The sequence below is a fragment of the Phocoena phocoena genome, chromosome X, assembly GCF_963924675.1.
Source record: "Phocoena phocoena chromosome X, mPhoPho1.1, whole genome shotgun sequence".
Taxonomy (NCBI): Eukaryota; Metazoa; Chordata; class Mammalia; order Artiodactyla; family Phocoenidae; genus Phocoena; species Phocoena phocoena.
The window spans coordinates 72,003,913-72,031,661 of record NC_089240.1 but is presented as its reverse complement, the minus strand read 5'-3'; the positions used below and the strand labels follow the sequence as shown (position 1 = coordinate 72,031,661).

Here is a 27,749-nt window from a genome sequence, read left to right as displayed (position 1 = left end):
CACACATTCACAAAAAGAGGAAAAGGGAAAAAAATCACAGATCTCGCTCCTAAATTCCCCCTCTTCAATTTGGGCTCACTCCCTGTCTATTCAGGTATTCCACACTGCAGGGCACATCAAGTTGATTGTGGAGCTTCAATCCGCCGCTTCCGCGGCTGCCGGGAGAGACCTCCCCCTCTCCTCCCTGCTCTCACAGCTCACGGGAGCTCAGCTTTGTACCCGGCCCTGTCCCTGCGCGCAAATCGCTGGAGGGCGTCTGTTTTTTTGCTCAGACAGGACGGGGTTAAAGGAGCCGCTGATTTGGGAGCTCCGGCTCACTCAGGCCGGGGGTTGGGGGATGGGGGAAGGAGGGGCACTGCGTGCGGGGCGGGCCTGCGGCGGCAGAGGCCGGCGTGACGCTGCACCAGCCTGAGACCCGCCGTGCGTACTGCCGGGGAAGCTGTCCCCGGATCCCGGGAACCCGGCAGTGGCGGCCTGCACAGGCTCCGCGGAAGAGGGGCGCGGAGAGTGACCTGTGCTCGCACACAGCCCCCCTGGTGGCGGCAGCAGCAGCCCCAGCGTCTCCCGCCCGTCTCTGGGGTCCGCGGTTTCAGCCGCGGCTCGCGCCCGTCTCTGGAGTTCCTTTAAGCAGCGCTCTTAAACCCCTCTCCTTGCGCACCAGGAAACAAAGAGGGAAGAAAAAGTCTCTTGTCTCTTCGGCCGGTGCAGGCTTTTCCCCGAACTCCCTCCCGGCTAGTCGTGGCGCACCAACCCCTTCAGGCTATGCTCAAGCCGCCAACCCCAGTCCTCTCCCTGCGCTCCGTCCAAAACCGAAACCCGAGCCTCAGCTCGCAGCCCCGCCCGCCCCGGCGGGTGAGCAGACAAGCCTCTCGGGTTGGTGAGTGCCGGTCGGCACCGATCGTCTGTGCAGGAATCTCCCCGCTTTGCCCTCCACACCCGTCGCTGTGCACCTCTCCGCGGTCCCGAAACTCCCCCCTCCGCCTCCCGCAGTCTCCACCCGCGGAGGGGCTTCCTAGTGTGTGGAAACTTTTCCTCCTTCACAGCTCCCTCCCACTGGTGCAGGTGCCGTCCTTATTCTTTTGTCTCTGTTTTTTCTTTTTTCTTTTGCCCTACCCAGGTACGTGGGGAGTTTCTTGCCTTTTGGGTGGTCTGAGGTCTTCTGCCAGCCTTCAGTAGGTGTTCTGTAGGAGTTGTTCCACGTGTAGATGTATTTCTGGTGTATCCGTGAGGAGGAATGCGATCTCCACGTCTTACTCTTCCGCCATCTTCCCGCCGACCTAATCCATAATTTTTAATGGACTAGTTGATGTCTCTACTTGGCTGTCCCACAGTCACCTCCAACTGACCATATACCAGCTTTTCATTCTATGCCCTCCATTTTTATTAATGATATCTTCAGTGCCCTAATCACCAGACTTAGAATTTAGCATTACTGGGCTTCCCTGGTGGCGCGGTGGTTGAAAGTCCGCCTGCCGATGCAGGGGACGCAGGTTCGTGCCCTGGTCTGGGAGGATCCCACGTGCCACGGAGCAGCTGGGCTGGTGAGCCATGGCCGCTGAGCCTGCACGTCCAGAGCCTGTGCTCCACAACTGGAGAGGCCACAACAGTGAGAGGCCCACGTACCACCAAAAAGAAAAAAAAAATAGCATTATTTTTTTTAGATTTATTATTTATTTATTTAATTTATTATTATTATTATTATTTTTGCTGCATCAGGTCTTAGTTGTGGCACGCAGGATCTTCATTGAGGCGCGTGGGATCTTTCATTGTGGCATGTGGGCTCTTTGTTGTTGTGCACAGGCCTCTCTCTAGTTGTGGCGGCGGTTTTTCTCTTCTCTAGTTGTGGCTTGCAGGCTCCAGGACGCATGACCTCTGTAGTTGTGGCGCCCAGGTTCCAGAGTGCATGGGCTCTGTAGTTTGCAGCACGCAGGCTCTAGTTGAGGTGCGTGAGCTCAGTAGTTGTGGCATGCGGGCACGTTTTGGCATGTTGCCCCACGGCATGTGGGATCTTAGTTCCCTGACCAGGGATTGAACCCACATCCCCTGCATTGGAAGGCAGATTCTTTACCACTGGACCACCAGGGAAGTCCCTTAGCATTATTTTTTACTTTCCCTCTCATTTGCCACCTCACACCTAATCAGTTGTCATAGTCTGAAGAATCTTCCTACATAAAACCACTCTCATATAGCTGAAAGTTGGGTTTCCTTCCTATAACTCTTTTACCATTTTTGTTGTTGCCATCATAGCTAAGGTTTATTACAGTAATATAGCCAGTGGGGGGCTGAACCCTGGGGAGGAGACACCCACTCCACAGGAGCCAGCAGTAGCTTTGGGGGCCCTCCCTGGCTGTGGGGAGGCTGCACCACACTCACAGGAAACGGAGAGCAGAGGAAGGGCCCGTGGTTGCCTTTGCCCAGCAGTCCTGCTGCTCTACAGGGACTAATGTAGTACATAGAGCACATTTAAAATGGGGCCAGCATGGGAGATAAAACCATTATCCACCCTGTGATAACTAGTTACAAAAGTCACCCCTGGGTCAGACTGCTCAGGGAAGGCAGCACGTCGTGCCCAGAATCGAACCATGATGAACGAGGGTGTCCAGAGGCTCGACTTGCCTCCTGGGCGTGGTCTGGGGTCAGGGTGACTGTGCCGGACACCGGCCGCTGCCAGTCCCCCTGGGTCCGCAGGCCAGTCCTTGGCCCCTCAGGCAGGCACTGGGTCAGCGGTCAGGGGTGGGTGGCCAGGCTTTCTTGAGGTCAACCTGCATGGCCTGCAGGAGCCACTCCCAGTACTCGGCCAGCAGGTGTTTAGGGTTTTTTCTCCAAGCAGCCAGCAAGGCGTCTCGCAGTTGGCTTTCTCGGCAACAAAGGCTCTCAGGAGACTCTGCCCTGGGCTGCAGTCTAACCCACGTCTTCAGCATCGTGCTGAGGCTAGACAACAAACAGCCCTTGTAGGAGGCCAGCTTGTGGTGTGGAGACACCACAGGACGTGGAGAAGGCTCCAGGGCTCACATCCCGCCCATAGAAATATGGAACGCTTCACTAATTTGTGTGTCATCCTTGCGCAGGGGCCATGCTAATATTCTGTGTATCGTTCTGATTTTAGTGTATGTGCTGCCGAAGAGAAGAGAGCACTCTTTTACCATTTGATCTGTACTTCTCTTCATAGCTCTTATGAACTGGGCAATCTATCATATAAAGTTATTTAGATACATATCTTAGCTCTTCTAAAAGACCATAAGGTCCTTGAGAGAGGAGGAGACAGTATCTTATGTCTTTTTTCCCCCAGTAGTGCTTAGAACTGTACCATAAGGCAGTACTTAGTAAGTTCTCAGTAAATGTGTGCTGAATGAATGAAAGCATCATGCCACTGAGACCTTTTAAATCCTGCATGTGGCTTGGGGGTATAGATTTTAGCCTTTGTGTTAAGAAAAAATGTTAGAATGTAAGATAAATTATCAATACACTGAAAGAGCTACTACATATGTGCAGTGAGTTCCTCCACTGGCTTTACTTACATAATAAAGAAGTGGTTCTATTCCTTGAATAAATTACATACTAAGGAATGGCAGAATAGAGAAATGGCAGAGAGGTGGAGAAGAGAAAAAAGTAGCAACAAAGATGTTTCCAAGAAGTTATGCATTAAAAAATACATATTCATTTAAAATTAATTTCATTGGGATATATCTCCCGCTTCATTACAAAAAGTATTTAGAGTGGCTTAAAAGAACAAATAAGATGTAATAGAACAGAAAAAGAAATGTCAAGGACAGTGTAAATATAATGGGGCAATAACACCAGAAGGAAAATAGAGTACACAGAAATGCAGGCCATAGAGTTCCATGTCATTAGTAAAAATGGGCTAAAAACTTGGCTCTGAGATTTCTGGAAGCCACAAGGGGGGAAAAACATGATTAGTGGCAAAATTCCCATTGTTCATGAGAAAAAGCTTCATAAGTTTTCAGTAGTCACGTGTGTTATAGGAAAATATATTTTATTTTCCAGTCAGAGAGAATAATTTAAGCAGTTACAAATTAGTCACCTGGATTCATTATAAAATGACAATCCAAACCATCTACTTATTTTTAGTTGTTAGAGGAGTGGAAGAATCATCTTGTTTTATAATAACATGTCAAAAGCTATACATATACACTAAAAAGGGAGCAAGGACAGCATTGACTAGGTTTTGGATAAAGTCAATTTCAGCTGCTTTTTTAAAAAAAATTATTTATTTATTTATGGCTGCATTGGGTCTTCGTTGCTGCACACGGGCTTTTCTCTAGTAGCGGTGAGCAGGGGCTACTCTTCGTTGCAGAGTGCAGGCTTCTCATTCCAGTGGCTTCTCTTGTTGTGGAGCATGGGGTCTAGGCACATGGGCTTCAGTAGTTGTGGCACGTGGGCTCAGTCGTTGTGGCGCCCAGGCTTAGTTGCTCCAGGCATGTGGGATCTTCCTGGACCAGGGCTCAAACCTGTGTCTCCTGCATTGGCAAGTAGATTCCTAACCACTGTACTACCAGGGAAGCCCTTCAGTTGCCTTGTTAAAGCACCTCTTCCAATTAGTGCTTTTCCATCTATTATAGTTAACATTTAGCCCAAATTGCATCCTTTATGACAACTTCCTCATGCAACAAATGTTTACTGAGGATCTACTATACTCAGACTCTATGGTATGTGCTGGAATTAAATAAATGTATAAAAAGAGTGTCTCTACTCTCCAGTAGCTGAGAGTTGTGTAGAAAATTTATAACCATCTACCACTCCTTCTATCATTGTTCAAATAACCAATTGTCCATATGTGTTAAGTTAAATAAAACCATTATTTATATGATGGTTTTTACATGACAGTTTAATAATTTACCTGCCCCCCTCCAAAGTAATACCTCCAGCAACTTTATAAAATAAGTACTAAATTACCTGCATTTTACAGTTGAGCAACCCGAGGTTCAGAGAGGTTAAGCAGTACATACACTTAGGCCACAACTAGGAAGTGGGCGCTCCACTTTTGGCTCCAATTTCCATTCTTTCTTCATTGCAACACTTTGCTGCCTAGAGTTACTCACAGGAAATTAAATTAGGTCTCTATTTCAAGTACAGGACTGTTGTTATGAGTCAAGTCTTCATTTTAGAATTATAATTATTGTACAGTACATTCAATTCAGTGACAACATTTATTGAAAATCTTCTGTGTACCAGGTACTGTATAATGCAACATTTCTTTACTAAAATATCTATGGAGATTAAAATAGCACTGAGGATTTTCAGAACCTAAAATTCTGATACTTTTTCTCCTAGGATTTCTTCTTGTGGTACAAAATAGGAAGAGACCAATTATTGTTTTTTTTTTTTACCTTGTTAGCTAAATGACATGGTACATAAAATGCATTTCATTTCATGGGGATTAATGCCAACTGGATTAACTATGGTTTCAATCTATATGACAGCTATTAAATGTCCCAAATCAAAGCAAAATTAATGAAGCAGTAACCTTATTTATCTACAAGTGTCACTTACTGGAGAGGTTTGCAGGATAATAATCCTATTCTCCTATTATTAGGATATTATATTATATATATTATATAATATATATAATATAATATATATTATATATATTATATTAATAATAATCCTATTATCCTATTATTAGGATTATTATTAATCCTATTATCCTATCCTATTATAACAACCTATACGTTGTAAGCTTTCCTTAATAGTGATGTTTTCTTTTGTCATGTAGCAAAAAGTTACTACCCAGGAGGGTCTAAGCACAGAAGACCTTATTAGTTAACATGTCCATGACCTTTTAGAGCGTTAGGCATTTATGTATAATTGCTTTTATATAACATGGCATTTTAAGCACTTTTGAATCCACTAAGCAACCATTCTAAATAGGTGAAAAATGCATACATAAGCCAGTTACCTAGTGGGGATAAATTTAATTAAGCCAGTACCCTCTACTATGAGATTACTACTAGATTGTGATTTGTGCCTTCATCACAGGCTATCCCTAGTCCTGAACAGTATTCTCAAAAATGTGTGTCACTAAGCTTGAAGGGGGCCAGGGAAGAAAATATAGATAGCTCAGCTGAAATCTGCAACTATTGTGTGTCTACTATCGGTAGGACTCTATAATCACTACCACTGAACTTTGTAAATATGGTTGGTCAAAATTATCATCTTTGAATATCAAAGTTTATATAATATAGATACTAACAAAAGAAATTCCACACCTGGAATCTCATAGACCACAAATAAGAAACAAAACTCCAGACTGGAAACAGGACAAGAACTTCCAAGGCAGTAGTGAGGTGAAGCCCATGGTTTTCCTTTACAAGGTACTTCCTTTCTATAGATTTTCTGAAAAATGACTGCTGATTTGCCTCTGGTTTCACACTTAAACATTGTTGCTTGCCTTGGGCTTGTGGCAGTAATTCTAATCAGAGGGTTTTACTAGCAATCAGACGCAAGGAGTTGGACTGCTTAGCCATTATTATGGTCAAATAGTGATCTGATTAAAGATATTTGATGGATGCATGCTAAAGAATCTTTAATAATTTTTGTAATTTTTTGAGAAATATCACATTTTGTGTATCTTGGAACAACTATTCTTCAGCACAGTTTGTATTCCTGCCCTATTTTTATGTGAAAGCTAAAGCTATTATCTTAGATTGACATTCAAGATAGCTCTCATTCATCAGGCAGAAATGCCGATGTGAGGTAATTTTATTTCAAGTATCCTATCAACTCAATATTGTCACAGAGAGAAAACCTCCATCCATTAGAGCTACCATTATTCTGACTTGAAAACATTCATGTTTCCTTGGGAGGCTCCCTATCTTGGCTTTTTCAAGTCAACAAGAACATGGTTTTGAGCCAGCTCTAAAAGAAATGTCAAAGCACACCTACAAACAATTCCAATAAAATTAAAATCTACCGACCTGTGATTTAGTAATGAAAATATTGCTAACTGGCACGTCATAGTTTATGGTTAGGAAATTTCGTTTTATTATTGAGTGTAGTCCTGTCAAAGACTTAACAGCAGAAGAGAATCTGATTTCTGTCTGTCCTCTCCCCTCCACACTTTTGAACCCAAGTGGGTTTTGGTTTTTACTGTGTTACTCAAATGTTACTGTAACTTGTGGACTGTATACAACTAAGGAGGAATATATATACAAAGGAGTGAAATTTTGTTTCTTGCTATTCTACCTTGATGGCTGTTTGGTCAAAAGAACCCATTCTTCAATTTTAAAGCTCTCACCTTTTCTCTAACTGATTAAAATGTATTAACTGAACTTCAGCCATATTTTGCATGGTTTCACAATAAGAAAATCAAACTCTTTTTTTTTTTAAAACATCTTTATTGGGGTATAATTGCTTTACAATGGTGTGTTAGTTTCTGCTTTATAACAAAGTGAATCAGCTATACATAAACATATGTTCCCATATGTCTTCCCTCTTGCGTCTCCCTCCCTCCCACTCTCCCCGTCCCACCCCTCCAGGCTGTCACAAAGCACCGAGCTAATATCCCTGTGCCTTGCGGCTGCTTCCCCCCAGCTATCTACCTTACTACGTTTGTTAGTTTGTTAGTGTGTATATGTCCATGACTCTCTCTCGCCCTGTCAAAGCTCACCCTTCCCCCTCCCCATATCCTCAAATCCGTTCTCCAGTAGGTCTGCGTCTTTATTCCTGTCTTACCCCTAAGTTCTTCATGACATTATTTTTCCTTAAATTCCATATATATGTGTTAGCATACGGTATTTGTCTTTTTCTTTCTGACTTACTTCACTCTGTATGACAGACTCTAGGTCTATCCATCTCATTACAAATAGCTCAATTTCATTTCTTTTTAAGGCTGAGTAATATTCCATTGTGTATATGTGCCACATCTTCTTTATCCATTCATCCGATGATGGGCGCTTAGGTTGTTTCCATCTCTGGGCTATTGTAAATACAGCTGCAATGAACATTTTGGTACATGACTCTTTTTGAATTTTGGTTTTCTCAGGGTATATGCCCAGTAGTGGGATTGCTGGGTCATATGGTAATTCTATTTGTAGTTTTTTAAGGAACCTCCATACTGTTCTCCATAGTGGCTGAACCAATTCACATTCCCACCAGCAGTGCAAGAGTGTCCCCTTTTCTCCACACCCTCTCCAGCATTTATTGTTTCTAGATTTTTTGATGATGGCCATTCTGACTGGTGTGAGATGATATCTCATTGTAGTTTTGATTTGCATTTCTCTAATTATTAATGATGTTGAGCATTCTTTCATGTGTTTGTTGGCATTCTGTATATCTTCTTTGGAGAAATGTCTGTTTAGGTCTTCTGCCCATTTTTGGATGGGGTTGTTTGTTTTTTTGTTATTGAGCTGCATGAGCTGCTTGTAAATTTTGGAGATTAATCCTTTGTCAGTTGCTTCATTTGCAAATGTTTTCTCCCATTCTGAGGGTTGTCTTTTGGTCTTGGTTATGGTTTCCTTTGCTGTGCAAAAGCTTTGAAGTTTCATTAGGTCCCATTTGTTTATTTTTGTTTTTATTTCCATTACTCTAGGAGGTGGGTCAGAAAGGATCTTGCTGTGATTTATGTCATAGAATGTTCTTCCTATGTTTTCCTCTAAGAGTTTGATAGTTTCTGGCCTTACATTTAGGTCTTTAATCCATTTTGAGCTTATTTTTGTGGATGGTGTTAGGGAGTGATCTAATCTCATACTTTTACATGTACCTGTCCAGTTTTCCCAGAACCATTTATTGAAGAGGCTGTCCTTTCTCCACTGTACATTCCTGCCTCCTTTATCAAAGATAAGGTGTCCATATGTGCGTGGGTTTATCTCTGGGCTTTCTATCCTGTTCCACTGATCTATCTTTCTGTTTTTCTGCCAGTACCATACTGTCTTGATTACTGTTGCTTTGTAATATAGTCTGAAGTCAGGGAGCCTGATTCCTCCAGCTCCTTTTTTCGTTCTCAAGATTGCGTTGGCTATTCAGAGTCTTTTGTGTTTCCATACAAATTGCGAACTTTTTTGTTCTAGTTCTGTGAAAAATGCCAGTGGTAGTTTGATAGGGATTGCATTGAATCTGTAGATTGCTTTGGGTAGTAGAGTCATTTTCACAATGTTGATTCTTCCCATCCAAGAACATGGTATATCTCTCCATCTATTTGTATCATCTTGAATTTCTTTCATCAGTGTCTTATAATTTTCTGCATACAGGTCTTTCGTCTCCTTAGGTAGGTTTATTCCTAGATATTTTGTTCTTTTTGTTGCAATGGTAAATGGGAGTGTTTTCTTGATTTCACTTTCAGATTTTTCATCATTAGTATATAGGAATGCCAGAGATTTCTGTGCATTAATTTTGTATCCTGCTACTTTACCAAATTCATTGATTAGCTCTAGTAGTTTTCTGGTAGCATCTTTAGGATTCTCTATGTATAGGATCATGTCATCTGCAAACAGTGACAGCTTTACTTATTCTTTCCCGATTTGGATTCCTTTTATTTCCTTTTCTTCTCTGATTGCTGTGGCTAAATCTTCCAAAACTATGTTGAATAAGAGTGGTGAGAGTGGGCAACCTTGTCTTGTTCCTGATCTTAGTGGAAATGGCTTCAGTTTTTCACCATTGAGGATGATGTTTGCTGTGGGCTTCTCATATATGGCCCTTATTATGTTGAGGAAAGTTCCCTCTATGCCTACTTTCTGGAGGGTTTTTATCATAAATGGGTGTTGAATTTTGTCGAAAGCTTTCTCTGCATCTATTGAGATGATCATATGGTTTTTCTCCTTCAATTTGTTAATATGGTTTATCACATTGATAGATTTGCGTATATTGAAGAATCCTTGCATTCCTGGAATAAACCCCACTTGATCATGGTGCATGATCCTTTTAATGTGCTGTTGGATTCTGTTTGCTAGTATTTTGTTGAGGATTTTTGCATCTATGTTCATCAGTGATATTGGCCTGTAGTTTTCTTTCTTTGTGACATCCTTGTCTGGTTTTGGTATCAAGGTGATGGTAGCCTCGTAGAAGGAATTTGGGAGTGTTCCTCCCTCTGCTGTATTTTGGAAGAGTTCGAGAAGGATAGGTGTTAGCTCTTCTCTAAACGTTTGATAGAATTCACCTGTGAAGCCATCTGGTCCTGGGTTTTTGTTTGTTGGAAGATTTTTAATCACAGTTTCAATTTCAGTGCTTGTGATTGGTCTGTTCATATTTTCTATTTCTTCCCGATTCAGTCTTGGCAGGTTGTGCATTTCTAAGAATTTGTCCATTTCTTGCAGATTGTCCATTTTATTGGCATAGAGTTGCTTGTAGTAATCTCTCATGATTTTTTTTATTTCTGCAGTGTCAGTTGTTACTTCTCCTTTTTCATTTCTAATTCTATTGATTTGAGTCTTCTCCCTTTTTTTCTTGATGAGTCTGGCTAGTGGTTTATCTATTTTATTTATCTTCTCAAAGAACCAGCTTTTAGTTTTATTGATCTTTGCTATCGTTTCCTTCATTTCTTTTTCATTTATTTCTGATCTGATTTTTATGATTTCTTTCCTTCTGCTAGCTTTGGGGTTTTTTTGTTCTTCTTTCTCTAATTGCTTGAGGTGCAAGGTTAGGTTGTTTATTCGAGATGTTTCCTTCTTCTTAAGGTGGGCTTGTATTGCTATAAACTTCCCCCTTAGAACTGCTTTTGCTGAATCCCATAGGTTTTGGGTCGTTGTGTCTCCATTGTCATTTGTTTCTAGGTATTTTTTTATTTCCTCTTTGATTTCTTCAGTGATCACTTCATTATTAAGTAGTGTATTGTTTAGCCTCCATGTGTTTGTATTTTTTACAGATCTTTTCCTGTAACTGATATCTAGTCTCATAGTGTTGTGGTCAGAAAAGATACTTGATACAATTTCAGTTTTCTTAAATTTACCAAGGCTTGATTAGTGACCCAAGATATGATCTGTTCTGGAGAATGTTCCATGAGCACTTGAGAAAAATGTGTATTCTGTTGTTTTTGGATGGAGTGTCCTATAAATATCAATTAAGTCCATCTTGTTTAATGTATCATTTAAAGCTTGTGTTTCCTTATTTATTTTCATTTTGGATGATCTGTCCATGGGTGAAAGTGGGGTGTTAAAGTCCCCTACTATGAATGTGTTACTGTCGATCTCCCCTTTTATGGCTGTTAGTATTTGCCTTACGTATTGAGGTGCTCCTATGTTGGGTGCATAAATATTTACAATTGTTATATCTTCTTCTTGGATTGATCCCTTGATCATTATGTAGTGTCCTTCTTTGTCTCTTCTAATAGTCCTTATTTTAAAGTCTATTTTGTCTGATATGAGAATTGCTACTCCAGCTTTCTTTTGGTTTCCATTTGCATGGAATATCTTTTTCCATCCCCTTACTTTCAGTCTGTATGTGTCTCTAGGTCTGAAGTGGGTCTCTTGTAGACAGCATATATAAGGGTCTTGTTTTTGTATCCATTCAGCCAATCTGTGTCTTTTGGTGGGAACATTTAGTCCATTTACATTTAAGGTAATTATCGATATGTATGTTCCTATTCCCATTTTCTATATTGTTTTGGGTTCGTTACTATAGGTCGTTTCCTTCTCTTGTGTTTCTTGTCTAGAGAACTTCCTTCAGCATTTGTTGTAAAGCTGGTTTGGTGGTGCTGAACTCTTTCAGCTTTTGCTTGTCTGTAAAGGTTTTAATTTCTCCATCAAATATGAATGAGATCCTTGCTGGGTAGAGTAGTCTTGGTTGCAGGTTTTTCTCCTTCATCACTTTCAGTATGTCCTGCCACTCCCTTCTGGCTTGTAGGGTTTCTGCTGAGAGATCAGCTGTTAACCTTATGGGGATTCCCTTGTGTGTTATTTGTTGTTTTTCCATTGCTGCTTTTAATATGCTTTCTTTGTATTTAATTTTTGACAGTTTGATTAATATGTGTCTTGGCGTATTTCTCCTTGTATTTATCCTGTATGGGACTCTCTGTGCTTCCTGGACTTGATTAACTATTTCCTTTCCCATATTAGGGAAGTTTTCAACTATAATCTCTTCAAATATTTTCTCAGTCCCTTTCTTTCTTTCTTCTTCTTCTGGAACCCCTATAATTCGAATGTTGCTGCGTTTAATGTTGTCCCAGAGGTCTCTGAGACTGTCCTCAGTTCTTTTCATTCTTTTTTCTTTATTCTGCTCTGCAGTAGTTATTTCCACTACTTTATCTTCCAGGTCACTTATCCGTTCTTCTGCCTCAGTTATTGTGCTATTGATCCTATCTAGAGTACTTTTAATTTCATTTATTGTGTTGTACATCATTGCTTGTTTCATCTTTAGTTCTTGTAGGTCCTTGTTAACTGTTTCTTGCATTTTGTCCATTCTACTTCCAAGATTTCGGATCATCCTTACTATCATTATTCTGAATTCTTTTTCAGGTAGATTGCCTATTTCCTCTTCATTTGTTAGGTCTGGTGGGTTTTTATCTTGCTCCTTCATCTGCTGTGTGTTTTTCTGTCTTCTCATTTTGCTTATCTTACTGTGTTTGGGGTCTCCTTTTTGCAGGCTGCACGTTTGTAGTTCCCGTTGTTTTTTATGTCTGTCTCCAGTGGCTAAGGTTGTTTCAGTGGGTTGTGTAGGCTTCCTGGTGGAGGGGACTAGTGCCTGTGTTGTGCTGGATGAGGCTGGATCTTGTCTCTCTAGTGGGCAGGTTCACGTCTGGTGGTGTGTTTTGGGGTGTCTGTGGCCTTATTATGATTTTAGGCAGCCTCTCTGCTAATGGGTGGGGTTGTGTTCCTGTTTTGCTAGTTGTTTGGCATAGGTTGTGCAGCACTGTGTCTTGCTGGTCGTTGAGTGAAGCTGGGTGCTGGTGTTAAGATGGAGGTCTCTGGGAGATTTCCGGCGTTTAATATTATGTGGAGCTGGGAGGTCTCTTGTTGCCCAGTGTCCTGAAGTTGGCTCTCCTACCTCAGAGGCAGAGCCCTGACTCCAGGGCTGGAGCACCAAGAGCCTTTCATCCACACGGCTCAGAATAAAAGGGAGAAAAAGTAGAGAGAATTGGTAGATGTATGAGGAAAGAAAGAGGGAAAGGAGGAAAGGAAGGAAGGAAGAAAGAAGCAAAGAAGGAAAGAAAGGAGGGAGGGAGGGAGGAAGGAAGGAAGGAGGGAAAGAAGGAAAAAAGACAGAAAGAAAGAAGATACAGTAAAAATAAAATAAAGTATAATATAGTTATTGAATTAAAAAATATTTAGAAAAAAAAAGGGACGGATAGAACCTTAGGACAAATGTTGGAAGCAAAGTTATACAGAGAAAATCTTACACAGAAGCATACACATACACCTTCACAAAAAGAGGTAAAGGGGGAAAAATCAAAAATCTTGCTCTCAGAGACCACCTCCTCAATTTGGGGTGATTCCTTGTCTAAAGGAGGGAAGGAAGGAAGGAAAGAAAGAAAGAACGAAGGTAAAGTATAATAAATTTATTACAATTAAAATTAATTATTAAGAAAAAAAATTTTTTTTAAAAAACCATGGACGGATAGAGCCCTAGGACAAATGGTGGAAGCAAGAGTATACAGACAAGATCTCACACAGAAGCATACACGTACACATTCACAAAAAGAGGAAAAGGGAAAAAAATCATAGATCTCGCTCCTAAATTCCCCCTCTTCAATTTGGGATCATTACTTGTCTATTCAGGTATTCCACAGATGCAGGGTATATCAAGTTGATTGTGGAGCTTTAATCCGCTGCTTCTGTGGCTGCTGGGAGAGATTTCCCTTTCTCTTCTTTGTTCTCACAGCTCACAGGAGCTCAGCTTTGGATTTGGCCCTGCCTCTGCGTGTAGGTCGTTGGAGGGCGTCTGTTTTTTGCTCAGACAGGACGGGGTTAAAGGAGCCGCTAATTCAGGGGCTCCGGCTCACTCAGGCCGGGGGTTGGGGGATGGGGGAAGGAGGGGCACTGCGTGCGGGGCGGGCCTGCGGCGGCAGAGACGGCGTGACGTTGCGGCAGAGGCCAGCGTGACGTTGCACCAGCCTGAGGCCCGCTGTGCGTTGTCCCGGGGAAGTTGTCCCTGGATCCCGGGAACCTGGCAGTGGCGGGCTGCACAGGCTCCGCGGAAGAGGGGTGTGGAGAGTGACCTGTGCTCTCACACAGGCCCCTTGTTGGCGGCAGCAGCAGCCTTAGCGTCTCCCGCCCGTCTCTGGGGTCCGCGGTTTTAGCCGCGGCTCGCGCCCATCTCGGGGGCTCGCGCCCTCAGCCGCGGCTCGCGCCCGTCTCTGGGGTTCGCGCTTTTAGCCGCGGCTCGCGCCCGTCTCTGGAGATCCTTTAAGCAGCGCTCTTAAACCCCTCTCCTCGCGCACCAGGAAACAAAGAGGGAAGAAAAAGTCTCTTGCCTCTTCGGCAGGTGCAGGCTTTTCCCCGAACTCCCTCCCGGCTAGTCGTGGCGCACTAACCCCTTCAGGCTATGTTCAAGCCGCCAACCCCAGTCCTCTCCCTGAGCTCCGTCCAAAACTGAAACCCGAGCCTCAGCTCGCAACCCCGCCCGCCCCGGCGGGTGAGCAGACAAGCGTCTTGGGTTGGTGAGTGCCGGTTGGCACCGATCGTCTGTTCAGGAATCTCCCCGCTTTGCCCTCCGCACCCGTCGCTGTGCACTACTCCGCGGTCCCGAAACTCCCCCCTCCGCCTCCCGCAGTCTCCACCCGCGGAGGGGCTTCCTAGTTTGTGGAAACTTTTCCTCCTTCACAGCTCCCTCCCACTGGTGCAGGTGCCGTCCTTATTCTTTTGTCTCTGTTTTTTCTTTTGCCCTACCCAGGTACGAGGGGAGTTTCTTGCCTTTTGGGAGGTCTGAGGTCTTCTGCCAGCCTTCAGTAGGTGTTCTGTAGGAGTTGTTCCACGTGTGGATGTATTTCTGGTGTATCCGTGGGGAGGAAAGCGATCTCCGCATCTTACTCTTCCGCCATCTTCAAGGTCCCCCCAAAATCAAACTCTTGACTGTTTCAACTCCTAGCCCAGCTAACCTCCAAAATAATGCAGTTAGGGGCAGTGTAATTCCTAAGTTGCTGAGAAAACAAACACAAGAGGTCTTCTGGGAGGCAATATTGTGTAGTGGTTATAAGAGAACATTACCTCATTTAATCTTTATGTCACGTTCATAGCACAATGGCTGGCACATAGTAAGAGCTAAATAAATATTAGTTATTGTTATCATTTCTCAAAATAAAATCACCTCCCTTTGGTAACTATTTTTTTTTCCTTTGGTAACTTTTAACACCTCTTTTTATCTATGGACACAGACACGAGGCTGATGCAAATCGTTCCCCGTCCTGGACTCTGTGACTCTTTATTTGGGTGCCACACTGAAATCACAAGAGCAAGAGTTTTAGTAATGGCACAAATTACTAATGTGGGCAAAGAATTGTATACCCAACATGTTAACTAGTGTACAGTGCAATGACAGGAGAATATTTGTGCAAAAATAAAAAAAGGAATAAATACTTTAAGATAATTTGAAACTATAAAATTACTCTGTCAAATTAAACTGGAAGGAAAAAAAAAACTCCATGGTTTTCACAGCGTTATGAGGGCATTATAATTGGCTAAGAGAGAAAAATAGGCAAAATACTAAGTGTATCAAATTACTTGTGTGCAGATTCTAACAGGGAGCTCAGTACTTGAATGTCCTTGGCTAAAGAAATGCCCTTTTCTACTTGGGAAAGTTAATGGTTTTGGAAGGGACACATATAGAGAGGTGAGGCAGGAAGGCGTTATCTACCTGGCTAGCTATAGCAATGAGATAACCTGAGGATCAGTGGAATGACACTGACAGATGAATAAGCCATGTGATGATAATGAGTAACTCAGAGATTTTGATTTGCTTGTTTTACTTTTCACTTAAGCATCTATATTCAAGAATTTTTATGTAAATTATTCAAGTTTTGCATTCATTAGATCACTTAGGCTTGAGTGAAATGAAACTGAAAATGCCATTACAATGTTGCTTTTCCTTTAAATTCCTCCCATATTGAAAAATGTATACATCAGCTACAAAGAAAATTTAGTGGCTTCATTTATGTGATGACTTTGTGATGAGTTACTTGTATTAATAGGTTATTTCACTTTTTTCATTTCACAGCAAAATATCTGTGAACTTAATATTGTTTATAATTGTGATTGATATTTTCTTCAGGTGATAATTCAGGATGATGGCCCTGAAAAATTGGACCCCAAATATTTTGGAGAGTTGCTTGCTGATCTAAGCCGTAAAAATATGAATCTATATCACTGCTTATTAGAACATTTGCAGAGAATTGGAGGAAGGTACTGTAAATATATCATTTGCTTGGCGTTGTAGCTTTCAAACATTTTACAATACCCTGGTATTTTTTAATAGACTTTATTTTTTAGAGCAATTTTAGGTTTACAGCAAAACTTGAGTACTTTTAATGGGGAAACAGGCAACTGTATGAGCAGATCTGAGGAAATATCTCATTTTAAGAGTTAATGTACTTAATGAAAATCATTGAAGATATCTTACCAGCTATTTTGGGGTCAGTAAAGAATTACGTAGATCTTCTTTTCTAACGTACTTTGATGAAAAATGCAACCACTTAGACAAGGAGCTCAAAAAATGTGTGGCATACTATGACTTGTTTTAAGATATTACACTGATGATATAAGATACAGTCCCATTGCCAACACACTACTGTTTATCTTCCATTGATGTGTGCTCAACATATGAAGACCAGAGTTTAATATACATTTAGGGTTGTATATTATTATAAATGTCATGTATTATTTTAATATTATATATTACATATAATGTATGAAATATAAATTATACAAATATCTATTTATAAGTTAATGTAAATATGTATATTATACAATAATATTATATAATAATATATAATACTTATTTAAATATATAAACATAAACAATTTATCAACTATTCATGTGTAGATGAGAGCACATTATGTCATGAAATGAATTTCATAAGCTATACTCCAAAAGTTGCCTTCTACTACATAGTCACTTCATATATGTGGTCATCTGTCAGGCAAAATTTAGGAAAGCTCCATAAACTCAGAAAAATCTGGAGGATAAAGGAAAGTCAGTATAAACTTCCCCAACTAGATTCTTCTACTTCTCAGAGATCTTTAATCTCTTCTCTCTTTTCTCTCTGCTTATTACAATTCTGTTTATTAGCTCCCTCCTCCCCAACTTTTCTTGCTTTCTTATTCATGATTGCAACCATTCTCTTGGCATCACCCTCAACTGCCTTGCCTCTTTATCATATTGTCCCTGCCACTTAGCAAAATCCCAACTCTGGATCAGTCTAGTTCTCTGTTTTATCTATTGTTTTCTTTTTTTCCTCTATCCAGTACTCACTGCCCACTACCCCTAGAATTCAGACACTACCCCCTGAGGGCTGTTTCATTTACCCTGGTTTCCTTGGTGCCTAGTGTGGTGACTGATTTAGTGTGGTGCTTAATAAATATTTGTTGAATGAATGAATGCCTTCTTTATGCTACATCCATGCAGTTGAGCACAGAGAAAAGCGCATGGTTATTATTAACGCATGGTTTCCATCTTCAGCTAGGCCTTCATCAGTGTTTTATACTAATCAATATCCTCTCCCCTTATCCAAACAACTATTTCACACATTCATTCATTTGCATAAGGTCACTACCTTAAAATCTTTCCCCTCATTCTGAGTACTCTAGTATGTATTGAGTGTCCACTATTGTGCCAGACACTGTGCTAAGTGCTTTTTAAATATTATCTAATTTGCACAGTAACCATAAAAAGTTTCAAATGGACACCCAAAGAGAATAAGTTATTAAGATCACATAGCTACTAAGTGCTTGAGATGGATTCAAACAGTTTTGAGTACTCTTATACCTATAAGCCATGACTCAGCTTTTCTGCAAAGCCTTCTCTAGATACTGTTTTGTCTAGATGTTCCTCTTCTGTGCATTAATCATGTCTTATGAATATTTCTGTTAAAGTATCACATGGTAAAATCAAGAGCATATAGAGACATATATTCTTAAGTACCTGATTGTAGATGCAGGGTTCATACCCTGGGTTCATGTCCCAGCTTTTGTTACATACTAGATGTGTAATATCAGGCAACCTGTTTAACCTCTCTGTACCTCAGTTTCTTCATCTGTGAAATAGGGATTATAATAATACTTATTTCATAGATTTGTTATAAGCAATAAATGATTTATTTAAGACATGTACTTACAAGCAGCAGGAGCATCATGTGAAATGCAGGTCTGCAAACAGACCTGTAGAATCAAAAACTCTGGGGTAAGGCCAAGCAGCAAGCCCTCTGGAGGATTCTGATACATGTTAAAGTATGAGAACCACTGACCTAAGGCCACAAAAGTGGCAAATCTGGGACTAGAACCTATGGGAGAACCTTAACTTAGGCAAATCACTTAACCTTTCATACTAGATATGTGTCTCTAAATTATTTAACATACTGCAGACACATTAAAGCAATTATCAATTTTTGAATCATCAAATTTGAAAAGGTTGGAGGACTTAGACCAATTTTACATTGCTCAAATTTTGCCTTAGATCACTTATGTTTGTGTCACGTACAGGACAAGATAATATTTGTGTTTGGATTGCTGAAATCCAGTTCAGAGCACATGGCCTTGACAAAGTCGCTACTCAATAAAGGTTTATAAAATGAGAGTTAAATATATTCCAAATGTATTAGTCTCATACTGATTAGAAGTAGACAAAGTAATTGAGCAAGGGAAGTTAAATTGCTTTATAATGACCAACCAGGTAGAGATGTAATCTGGGGTTTTGAAATAACTTCCTGTCATTGAGGGTTTTGATAAATGTATATGGGTGACCTAAATGTGTAATTAAGCGATGCAAAACATTGAGCTTAATTTCTAAAGTAGCTAAAAATACTAAAAAGAAAATAGAAAGCTGGGGTCTCCACATTAGTAAACACTCCAGAGTGGAGAGGGTCTCATAAAATTTTGGTGCTTAAGACTTTTTGTTTGTCAGAAGGTTGTCAGTTTCTTTCTCTTCATTCCACCCGCCTTTTATTTCTTCTTTTGTTTTTTTCCTTATTACATTCCTTCCTTCCTAGGAGGTGAGATGACATAGTGAGTGCCTCTCTTTTTTTTTTCTGCCCACTGTAATTATAGTCACCATCACCTTGTACTGAATGGAGATATAATCCACAATGGCCTTTCCACCTCCTGCCTCTGCTCTCTTTGTTTCCACTCTCTCTCTCTCTCCCACCCCTTTGTCTCCACTTTTCTTCTCTTTCTAAATTGCAATTCAGCAATAAGTAGACTGGAAGGTCAGAATTAAGAAAGGTTGTCTTATGAAACCATTTTGGTTACATTTGTAAATTCCAGTATTAAGTGCTGTTGATTGCTCCTTGTTTCTTTGTTTTGTTTTCTTATTTGTAGAAAGAAGTAAGTGGCTAGGGACATGTGTACTAGGTTGGCATTGGAATTGGGATTTTAAACATAAAAGGTCTATTAATATTGTGATAATAATTCCAGTTAACAGTAATGCAAGACTACTATACCTGCATCGTGAGTCATATTTTAACTTCTTTTAGCTTCCAATATATGCATGCAGTTACTTCAGTAACACACTAAAAAAGTAAAAGATACTTCATTTTTTTTCGCTAGGGCCTCCCCAAAATTTATATTTTGAGCAACCCAGGAAATACCACATACATACATACAGACAATTGCACATATGCAGTCATGCCTCAGGAAATGAAATCTTCAGTTCTCATTCTCCACATTAGCTTGTGTATTTTTATAAATGCATGCGAGAGGTTTCGCACAGTGAGTGATCCACTTATCTCTGTAAGCAATATATTACTCATAAGCACTTACTTAGAAGGTAAAGGTAGGAGCTAATGTACTAGCTTATATCTCTAAAATATGTTTCTGTTGTACCTGACGATATGGCAGTCATATATCTATAATATCCTAAGATAGTCTTATTTTAACATATTTTGTCTTGCTGTCAGAACATGTGTACAGTTTTTTGTTTGTTTGTTTGTTTGAGAAGTATGTTCACCGTATGTATTTTGGACCCAATTTTTCCACGAAGTGCAGGGGGAACAAGTAGGCAAAAATAAAGGCCTATCTGTTGCCACTGGCAACGCTAGAACTGTATCCTTCCCAGCTTTCACCATTCCCCAAAGGAGCCAGTGCCGGACTGGTATAACCACTAACAATTCGCTTGCAGCATTTGCCTACCTAACATGGCTTCACAAAGGGCCTTCCAACCCTCATGGACAAACCTTCATTTTGATGCTGGAAATTCAACTATCCCACTAGAATTTTGGTCATGTTGCTTGAGGCTATGTCCCTATGTAAACATTCCAATATCCTTTTAGCTTTGTCATTGCTATACATACTGTAGTGTAGATTGAATGATTAGTGTAGATTACGAAGTCTTACAAGTTTTGGTTTTGACTAAAAGGGTATGAATAACTTAAAGACACTGTAGGGAGAAGCTGGAATCAGCATTAAAAGGGAGCAATACAAGGAGAAAAATAAGGTGGAAATAGAAAATGACTTATTGTTATTTGTTCACTCAGATAGTATGTTTTGCCAAACTGAAGACTTCTACATCTAGTCACAAATAAACCAGTGTTAATGAGTGGTAGTAATTCTGCATATTATATTGGTTTGTTATTTGGATGTTGTTCATTTTTAATAGATTAGCTAATTCCAGGAAAATTAACTTTATTTTTGTCAAGTGCCATTTTAGTTAGCTTTAAATTTTTCATTAGGATTATAAATTTCACTTGGATATGTTATATATCAAAAAGTAAGGTAAAATATTTAGAACACTAACATTTATATATGATCAATGTATATATTTTCCTAAGGTTGTCTGTTGTTTTTTTTTCATTCTTGCAGCAAACAGGACTTTGAGTCTACAGATGAGGTAAGTGCAAAAAGAGTTGAAAATCAAATATAGTTGATAACAAAGCAGATAACAAAGCAGATACTTGCATTAATAATATTGTTTTTAGTTTGGTATTTTCATTAGACTGGAAACAGGTTAGTGAAAGAAATAATGATCCTTTTGCCTTTAAAATGATATAACCATTTATATTTTGTAATGGCTCTAAAGGTGATAATTGTAAAAGTAATAATCATTCACACAAAAAATGTTTTATCAGCTGTCACCTTATGATTTAACTTGTCTTTGCTTATGAGAACATTTAAAAGTTCATTGACTACATACTCTGTTTTACAAAACTGAAATCTACGTTAACTAATTAAATAGAAAATTTAGTTTTAATGTATTTCGAAAACTTGTATGTCCCATGCCAAATAGCCAGCAACTTGAAGTAAATATTTTCAAGTATCAATTCTAAATATTATGTATATACATTTTGGTAATAGTTACTTTTAATGGAATAAGTCATCAAATAGAGAAAGAACTGATTTCAAAGTAACAATCACAATGGCTTCTTTTGTGTTAATTTTCATCTTTATTTCCAAAGTATTGACGTACTGCATTTGTTACAATAATTCAGTAAGCCCTAAATTGTCTTTATGAAGTACTGAATTCAATTCAGCTTCTCACTTAAAATTTGTTGAAGCTTCTTAATGTTGCTGTGGCAACATCATAATCTTTCAAAAGTCACCACAGCTCTATGCAAATTCTCAGTAAACCTTTAATTTTATTTTATTTACTCAAATTTTCATTATTTAAAAAATCAGCCTTTAAAGTGTCATATCTACCACCCAACTAAACTTCCAGTTGTTAAAAAATACATGGAAATAAAGTGGTAATGGGATTTAACTGACTACCCTTTTGTTTTTAAGTTGCTCTTTTTAAAAAATAGAAATGCGACATCTGATTGATTGCCCCAAACCTCCCCCTAAACTTCCTGTAATTCAGGGTTCTTTCCATGGTGTATGTAGTACAATGATTTTTTTTTAAAAGTAAGAACTGATAATGCTAGAAGTAAAGTTTGTGGCAACTATTACCCAGAAAGTGAAGTAATCTTCTGATGTTCATAAAAACACGTCCCTCTCTACAAAAGTCTGCTGACCCTCTGATTAAAACACTAACATGTATCTGTTGAAAGATAAGCCTCTCTTTTCTTACAGTCAGAAGACACTGAATCATTGATTCCTAAAGGATTGTCAGAATTTACAAAACAGCAAATTCGCTATATTCTGCAGGTAAGATGGGGTCAAGAGTGGCTGTGAAGGCAACACTAACAAACCACTAGCCCAGGATGTTTCCTTTAATTAAGGACAGAAAGTCCCAAATAAAATTCCTATTTCACAAGAGTTGATTGCCTTTTGATTAAACAAGGGTTGCATTATAGTTTGGTCAGACTATCAAACACTAGTATTGAACGACTAGCATTTAGGAAATCATTATAGAAATATTCCGGGCTGTGGAATGCCCTTATTCTCTCCTCACTGCTGTAGCACAACCTGACTCTAACTTATAGGATTTGCCCTCCTCTTCTCCATTCTACTTTCTATACCTCCCTACCCTACCCCTGGCAGATGGAAAGGCCAATGACTTGATTTTCCTGAATTATGGAATGCTAGAGACCACTGCAGCAGTAAATTCCCCTACACTGAAGGGAGAGACAGACCAAGACAGATCAAGATAGATGCTAAAGAAATAAGGCTAAAAAATGAAGAGTACATGTGTTTGCAAGAAAGGATTCTAAAGATACTCTAGTTTTGTCTAGTGAGGCAAATTTCTAAGTTTGATATTTGGTCTCAAATCTTTGTTGATCATCCAGATATTGGACCTGACATCTTATCTGTGAAACTTAAATGAAATATTTTTAGTGGGACACAGTCTGTATTATAAAGAGACAGTGGTATGGGGGACACATATGCTCTGCAGAACCTGAATTTTGGATACATCCTTGATATTATTTCTGGTGGCAGGATGTCCATCCAAAGTGCATTCAAGGCCTATTTCCTCAAAAAACTCTGAGAATGTTTGCATCTAACTTCCTGAGAAACATTAGTCTGTAGTTTTCTTGTATTTGCTTTGATTTTGGTGTCAGGATAATCTAGCATCATGAAATGCATTGGTAAATGTCTCTTCCTTTTCTGTTTTCTGGAAGAAACTGTATAGACATAGTGTTAACTCTTCATTAAACATTTGGTATAATCCTTCAGTGAAAATATCTGGACATGGATATATATTTTTCAGGAGTTTAAAAAAATTCTAAATTCAATTCCTTAGTAGTTACAGGTCTAGTCAAATGATCTGTTTCGTGTTGGGTGAGTTGTGGTAATCTGTGTTTTTCAAGGAAGTAGTCAATTTCAACTAAATTGTCAAATTTATATGTGTATAACTATTCACAGTATTCCCTTATCCTTTTGATGTCTGTGGGGTCTGTATTACTCTTCCCTATTTAACTCCTGACACTAGTGATTTATGTCTTCTTTCTTTTTTGTTGTCAGTCTTGTTGGAGGTTTATCAATTTATTGATTTTTTCAAAGAACTATATTTTAGTTTTATTGATCTCTATTGTTTTCCTGTTTACACTTCCATTGATTTTTTTTCTCGTCTGTATTATTTCCTTCCTTTGCTTGCTTTTGGTTTATTTTGATCTTCTTTGTCTAGTTTCTTGATATAGAAAGTTAGATTATTGATTTCACACCTTTTCTATTTTCTAATGTAAGCATTTAGTGCTATAAATATCCTCTCAGCATGGCTTTAGTTGTGTCCCACAAGTTATGATATGTATTTTCATTTTCTTTCAGTTTTATATATTTTTGTTTCCCTTTAGACTTCTGCTTTGACTGGTGGATTATTTAGAAGTGTATTGTTTACTTTCTAAGTGTTTAGAGATTTTCCTATTGTCTTTCTGTTATTCATTTCTAGTTTGATTCCACTGTGGGCAGAAAATATACTCCATATGAGATTAATTTTTTTGAAATGGTTAAGTTTGATAGTCAAGTACATGGTCTATTTTGGTATATGTTCCATGGGTATATGAAAGGAATGTGCATCTGTTGTTGGATGAAGTATTCTATAAATGCTGATTCGATCCTTTGGTTGATGGTATTGTTGAATTATTGTATTATGTATTCTTGCTCATTTTCTTCTAAGCAGTACTATCAGTTGCCGAGAGAGGGGTATAAAAGTCTTCAGTTATATCTGTGGGTTTGTCTATTTCTCCTTTCAGTTCTATCAGTTTTTGTTTGATACATTTTGTAGCTCTGTTGTCTGGTGCATAAACATTTAGGATTGCTATGTCTTCTTGGTGGACTGACTCTTATTATCCCTCTGTGTTCCTGGTAATTTTCTTTGCTCTGAAGTCATTTTTATCTAATATCAATAGCACTCCTTTCTTTTGATTAATGTTTGCATGGTATATCTTTTTTCCCAACTTTTAAATTTCATTATGTATATTTTAATTTTCATTATCTTTGAAATGAATTTCTTATAGAAAACACATAGTGAGGTCATGTTTTTTCTTATCATTCTGTCAATCTGTCTTTTAACTGGTGTATTTAGACCAAGTTGTAATTATTCATATGTTAGGGCTAGATCTGCCATTGTGTTTTGTTTGTTCTGTTTTTTGTTTCTGTTTTCTTTGTCTTGCTTTCATGTGGATTACTTGAATATGTTTTAGAATTCCATTTTGATTTACCTCTAGTGCTTCTGAGTGTATCACGTAGTATAGCTTTTTTAGGGGTTGCCCTAAGTATTACATTATATACCCATAACTTATCCCCGTGTATTGGTGTCAACATTTTATCAGTTTCAGTGAACTGCAGAAAATTTTGCTTCTTTTATCTTCCTTTAACCTCCACATTTATAATTTTTAAAATATTTCCTCTACAGGCATTGAGAGCCACATCACACAGTGTTATATATATATATATATATTTTTTTTTTTTGCTTCAATCTTCAAATATAATTTAGAAAATTCAAAAGGAGAAGGAAAGCCCACTGTATTTACCTATATTTTTGCTTACTGTATTACTTCTTCCTTCTTGATACTCCAAATTTCTTTTTTTATCATTTTCTTTTTCTTCAGAGAACTTCCTTCAGCCATTTTTTTAAGGGTAGGTCTGCTAGTGAAAAATTCTTTTTCTTTTCCTCTGAAAATGTGATTTTCCCTTCATTCCTAAAGGTTGTTTTCATTGCATACAGAATTTGTAGTTGACAATTCTTTTCTTTCATCACTTTAAAAATGTATGCCACTTCCTTCTGGCCTCTATGATTTTTCATGAGAAATCGGCTGTCATTTGAATTGCTATTCCCAATAGTTAAGGTTTCTTTTGCTGCTTTTAAGATTTTAAATTTATCTTCAGTTTTAAGAAGTTTGCCTCATATGTCCAGGCATAGATTTCTTTGGGTCTATCCTGTTTAGGGTTTGCTCAACTTCTTAAATCTGTCTATGTTTTTCTGCTAATTTGGGGAAGTTTACAGCCATTATTTCTTCATATAATTTTTCAGCTCCCCCCTCTTTCTTTTTTCCTTCTAGGATTCTGATGACATGAATGTTAGATATATGTCATACTCCCACTGGACACTGAGGCGCTGTTCAATTTTCTTCCAACCTATTTTCTGTCTGATGTTCAGAACTCAGTATTTTCTATTGTTCTGTCTTCAAGTTCACTGATTCTTTGCTCTATGCTTTCCTTTCTGCTTTTTAGTCCATCCACTGAGGTTTTTGTTTTTGTTTTGCTTTTTAATTATTGAGTTTTCAGTTCTAAAATTTTCATTTAGTTACTCTTTATAGCTTCTGTTTGTTTTCTGAGATTTTCTGTTTTGTTGCTGAGACTTTCTATTTTTTATTTGTTCTAAATCTTTGCAATTTCTTGTTGAAACTTTTTTTAATTTGGTGTGTTTTTTGAATTAATTTTTATTAGAGTATCATTGCTTTACAATGTTATGTTAGTTTCTTGCTGTACAGCAAAGTGAATCAGTCTTACATACACATATATCCCTTCTTTTTTAGATTTCCTTCCCATTTAGGTCACCACAGAGCACTGAGTAGAGTTCCCTGTGCTACACAGTAGGATCTCATTCGTTATCTATTTTACACATAGTAGTGTATTTATGTCAGTCCCAATCTCTCAGTTCATCCCACCCCTCCCTTCCCCTCTTGGTAACCATAAGTTTGTTCTCTACATCTGTGACTCTATTTCTACTTTGCAAATAAGTTCTTCTCTACCATTTTTCTAGATTCCACATATAGGTAATATTATGTGACATTTGTTTTTCTCTTTTTGACTTACTTCACTCTGTATGACTGTTTCTAGATCCATCCATGTCTCTGCAAATGGCACTATTTTGTTTCTTTTTATGACTGAGTAATATTCCATTGCATATATGTGCCACATCTTCTTTATCCATTCCTCTGTTGATGGACATTTAGGTCACTTTGAAACCTTTTTAAAATGGCTGCCTTAAAATCCTTATCAGATAATTCTAACTTTTCTGATATCTTGATGTTGGCATGTATTAACCCTTTTTTCTTACCAAGTTGAGATTTCCTGGTTCTTAGAATAAGTGACTTTTTAAAAATTGAAACCTGGACATTTTGGGTACTGTGTTCTGACTTTGGATCTTATTCACATCTTCTGTTTTAGCAGGCCTCCTCTGATACTGAGCAACAGGGGAAGTAGGGGCATGACCTGTTACTGCCACATGGGGGTGGAAGTCCAGGTTCCCCATTCTGCCTCTGTTGACACAGGTTGGGGGAGTAGCTCTTTGTTCTTCCTTGGCAGGTGTAGGAAGTGTGGCTCTCTACTAGGCTCCCACTGAAAACACCCTGGTTTGGATGGGGAGGTGTGTTGTGTTACTGTTCCCTTGTTGGCCTCTACTGACACTGCAATGTGAGTGGCCTCATTTCTGTTGGGCAATGATGAAAGTCTTGACACTTCACTAAGAATTCTCTGACATCACCCAAGCAGGGAGGTTGAGAGAGAGAGTCTACGTTCCCTTCTTGGCTTTTGATGGTTTGGGTGGGCGTAGAATAGAGTTGCAGGTTTTTCTGTGGTGTTTGGCTGGAGTAGACTGGTTATTATTTAAATGCTATCTGCCTTGCTAGGCTGCCCTTTTCATGGTACTTTGGGTAGAGAGAGCAGGCTTTTCTAGGGACTTTTGTTGTCTGTATCCACTGGTGTTTCTTTGTTATTGGTTTGCCCAATACCACTCATATATGAAGCAAAAAGAAAACCCAGGAAATCACTTCTGTATTATTCCTTAGCTCCTAATGTTCTCAACCAGACTTCATTCTTCTTTTTTAACTTTCAGAGTCTTTTTATGTTTGTTTTATACATAAAGTGCAGGGTTTTTAGTTAGACTTAGCAGGAAAAATAGAGAAAAGTATTTCTGCTCCATCTTTTCAGAAACAGAAGTTGCCTGTTTTCAAAACCATTTTTCTTTGAAGAAATGAGTTTAATCTAGTTAAAGGGTTTTTCTCCCTCTTTAAATTTTGAGATATTTCTATACTTCAAGGTTAAACTTAATTTGTATTAGATTCTTCTCAACTCAGGCAAAATCTATGCATTTGGCAACACACTTAGGGAGATGCAATTTATTACTTGAAGGTTGACTGTCTCATCTTTTCTAATCTTTAAATAGAGAAGAAAAGTAAATTTAAGAATTTGATGATATATTTCTGTCGTGAGAAAGATGATACTTTATCATGGAAAAAATAAGAGACCCTTGTTTTAATAGCATAGCTATGATCTCTTCAGGGACTCTTCAGGGATATTGCTTGGATTACTAATGCATGTTATTGACCAAATGCTCTGCAT

The 27,749-nt window shown here is 38.8% G+C and overlaps 1 protein-coding gene and 1 non-coding gene across 2 annotated transcripts in view; one reads left to right on the top strand and one right to left on the bottom strand.

Annotated features, from left to right (window-relative positions):
* Window positions 1–27,749, top strand: part of POF1B (POF1B actin binding protein) — a 115,444-nt gene that overhangs the window by 59,734 nt on the left and 27,961 nt on the right. The window contains 3 exon segments of the mRNA XM_065900207.1: window positions 16,153–16,283; window positions 20,892–20,919; window positions 22,098–22,172. Coding sequence (XP_065756279.1) covers window positions 16,153–16,283; window positions 20,892–20,919; window positions 22,098–22,172 — 234 coding nt within the window.
* Window positions 3,024–3,128, bottom strand: LOC136143214 (U6 spliceosomal RNA). Its single transcript, XR_010657906.1, has one exon. It is a non-coding gene; the product is annotated as a U6 spliceosomal RNA (small nuclear RNA).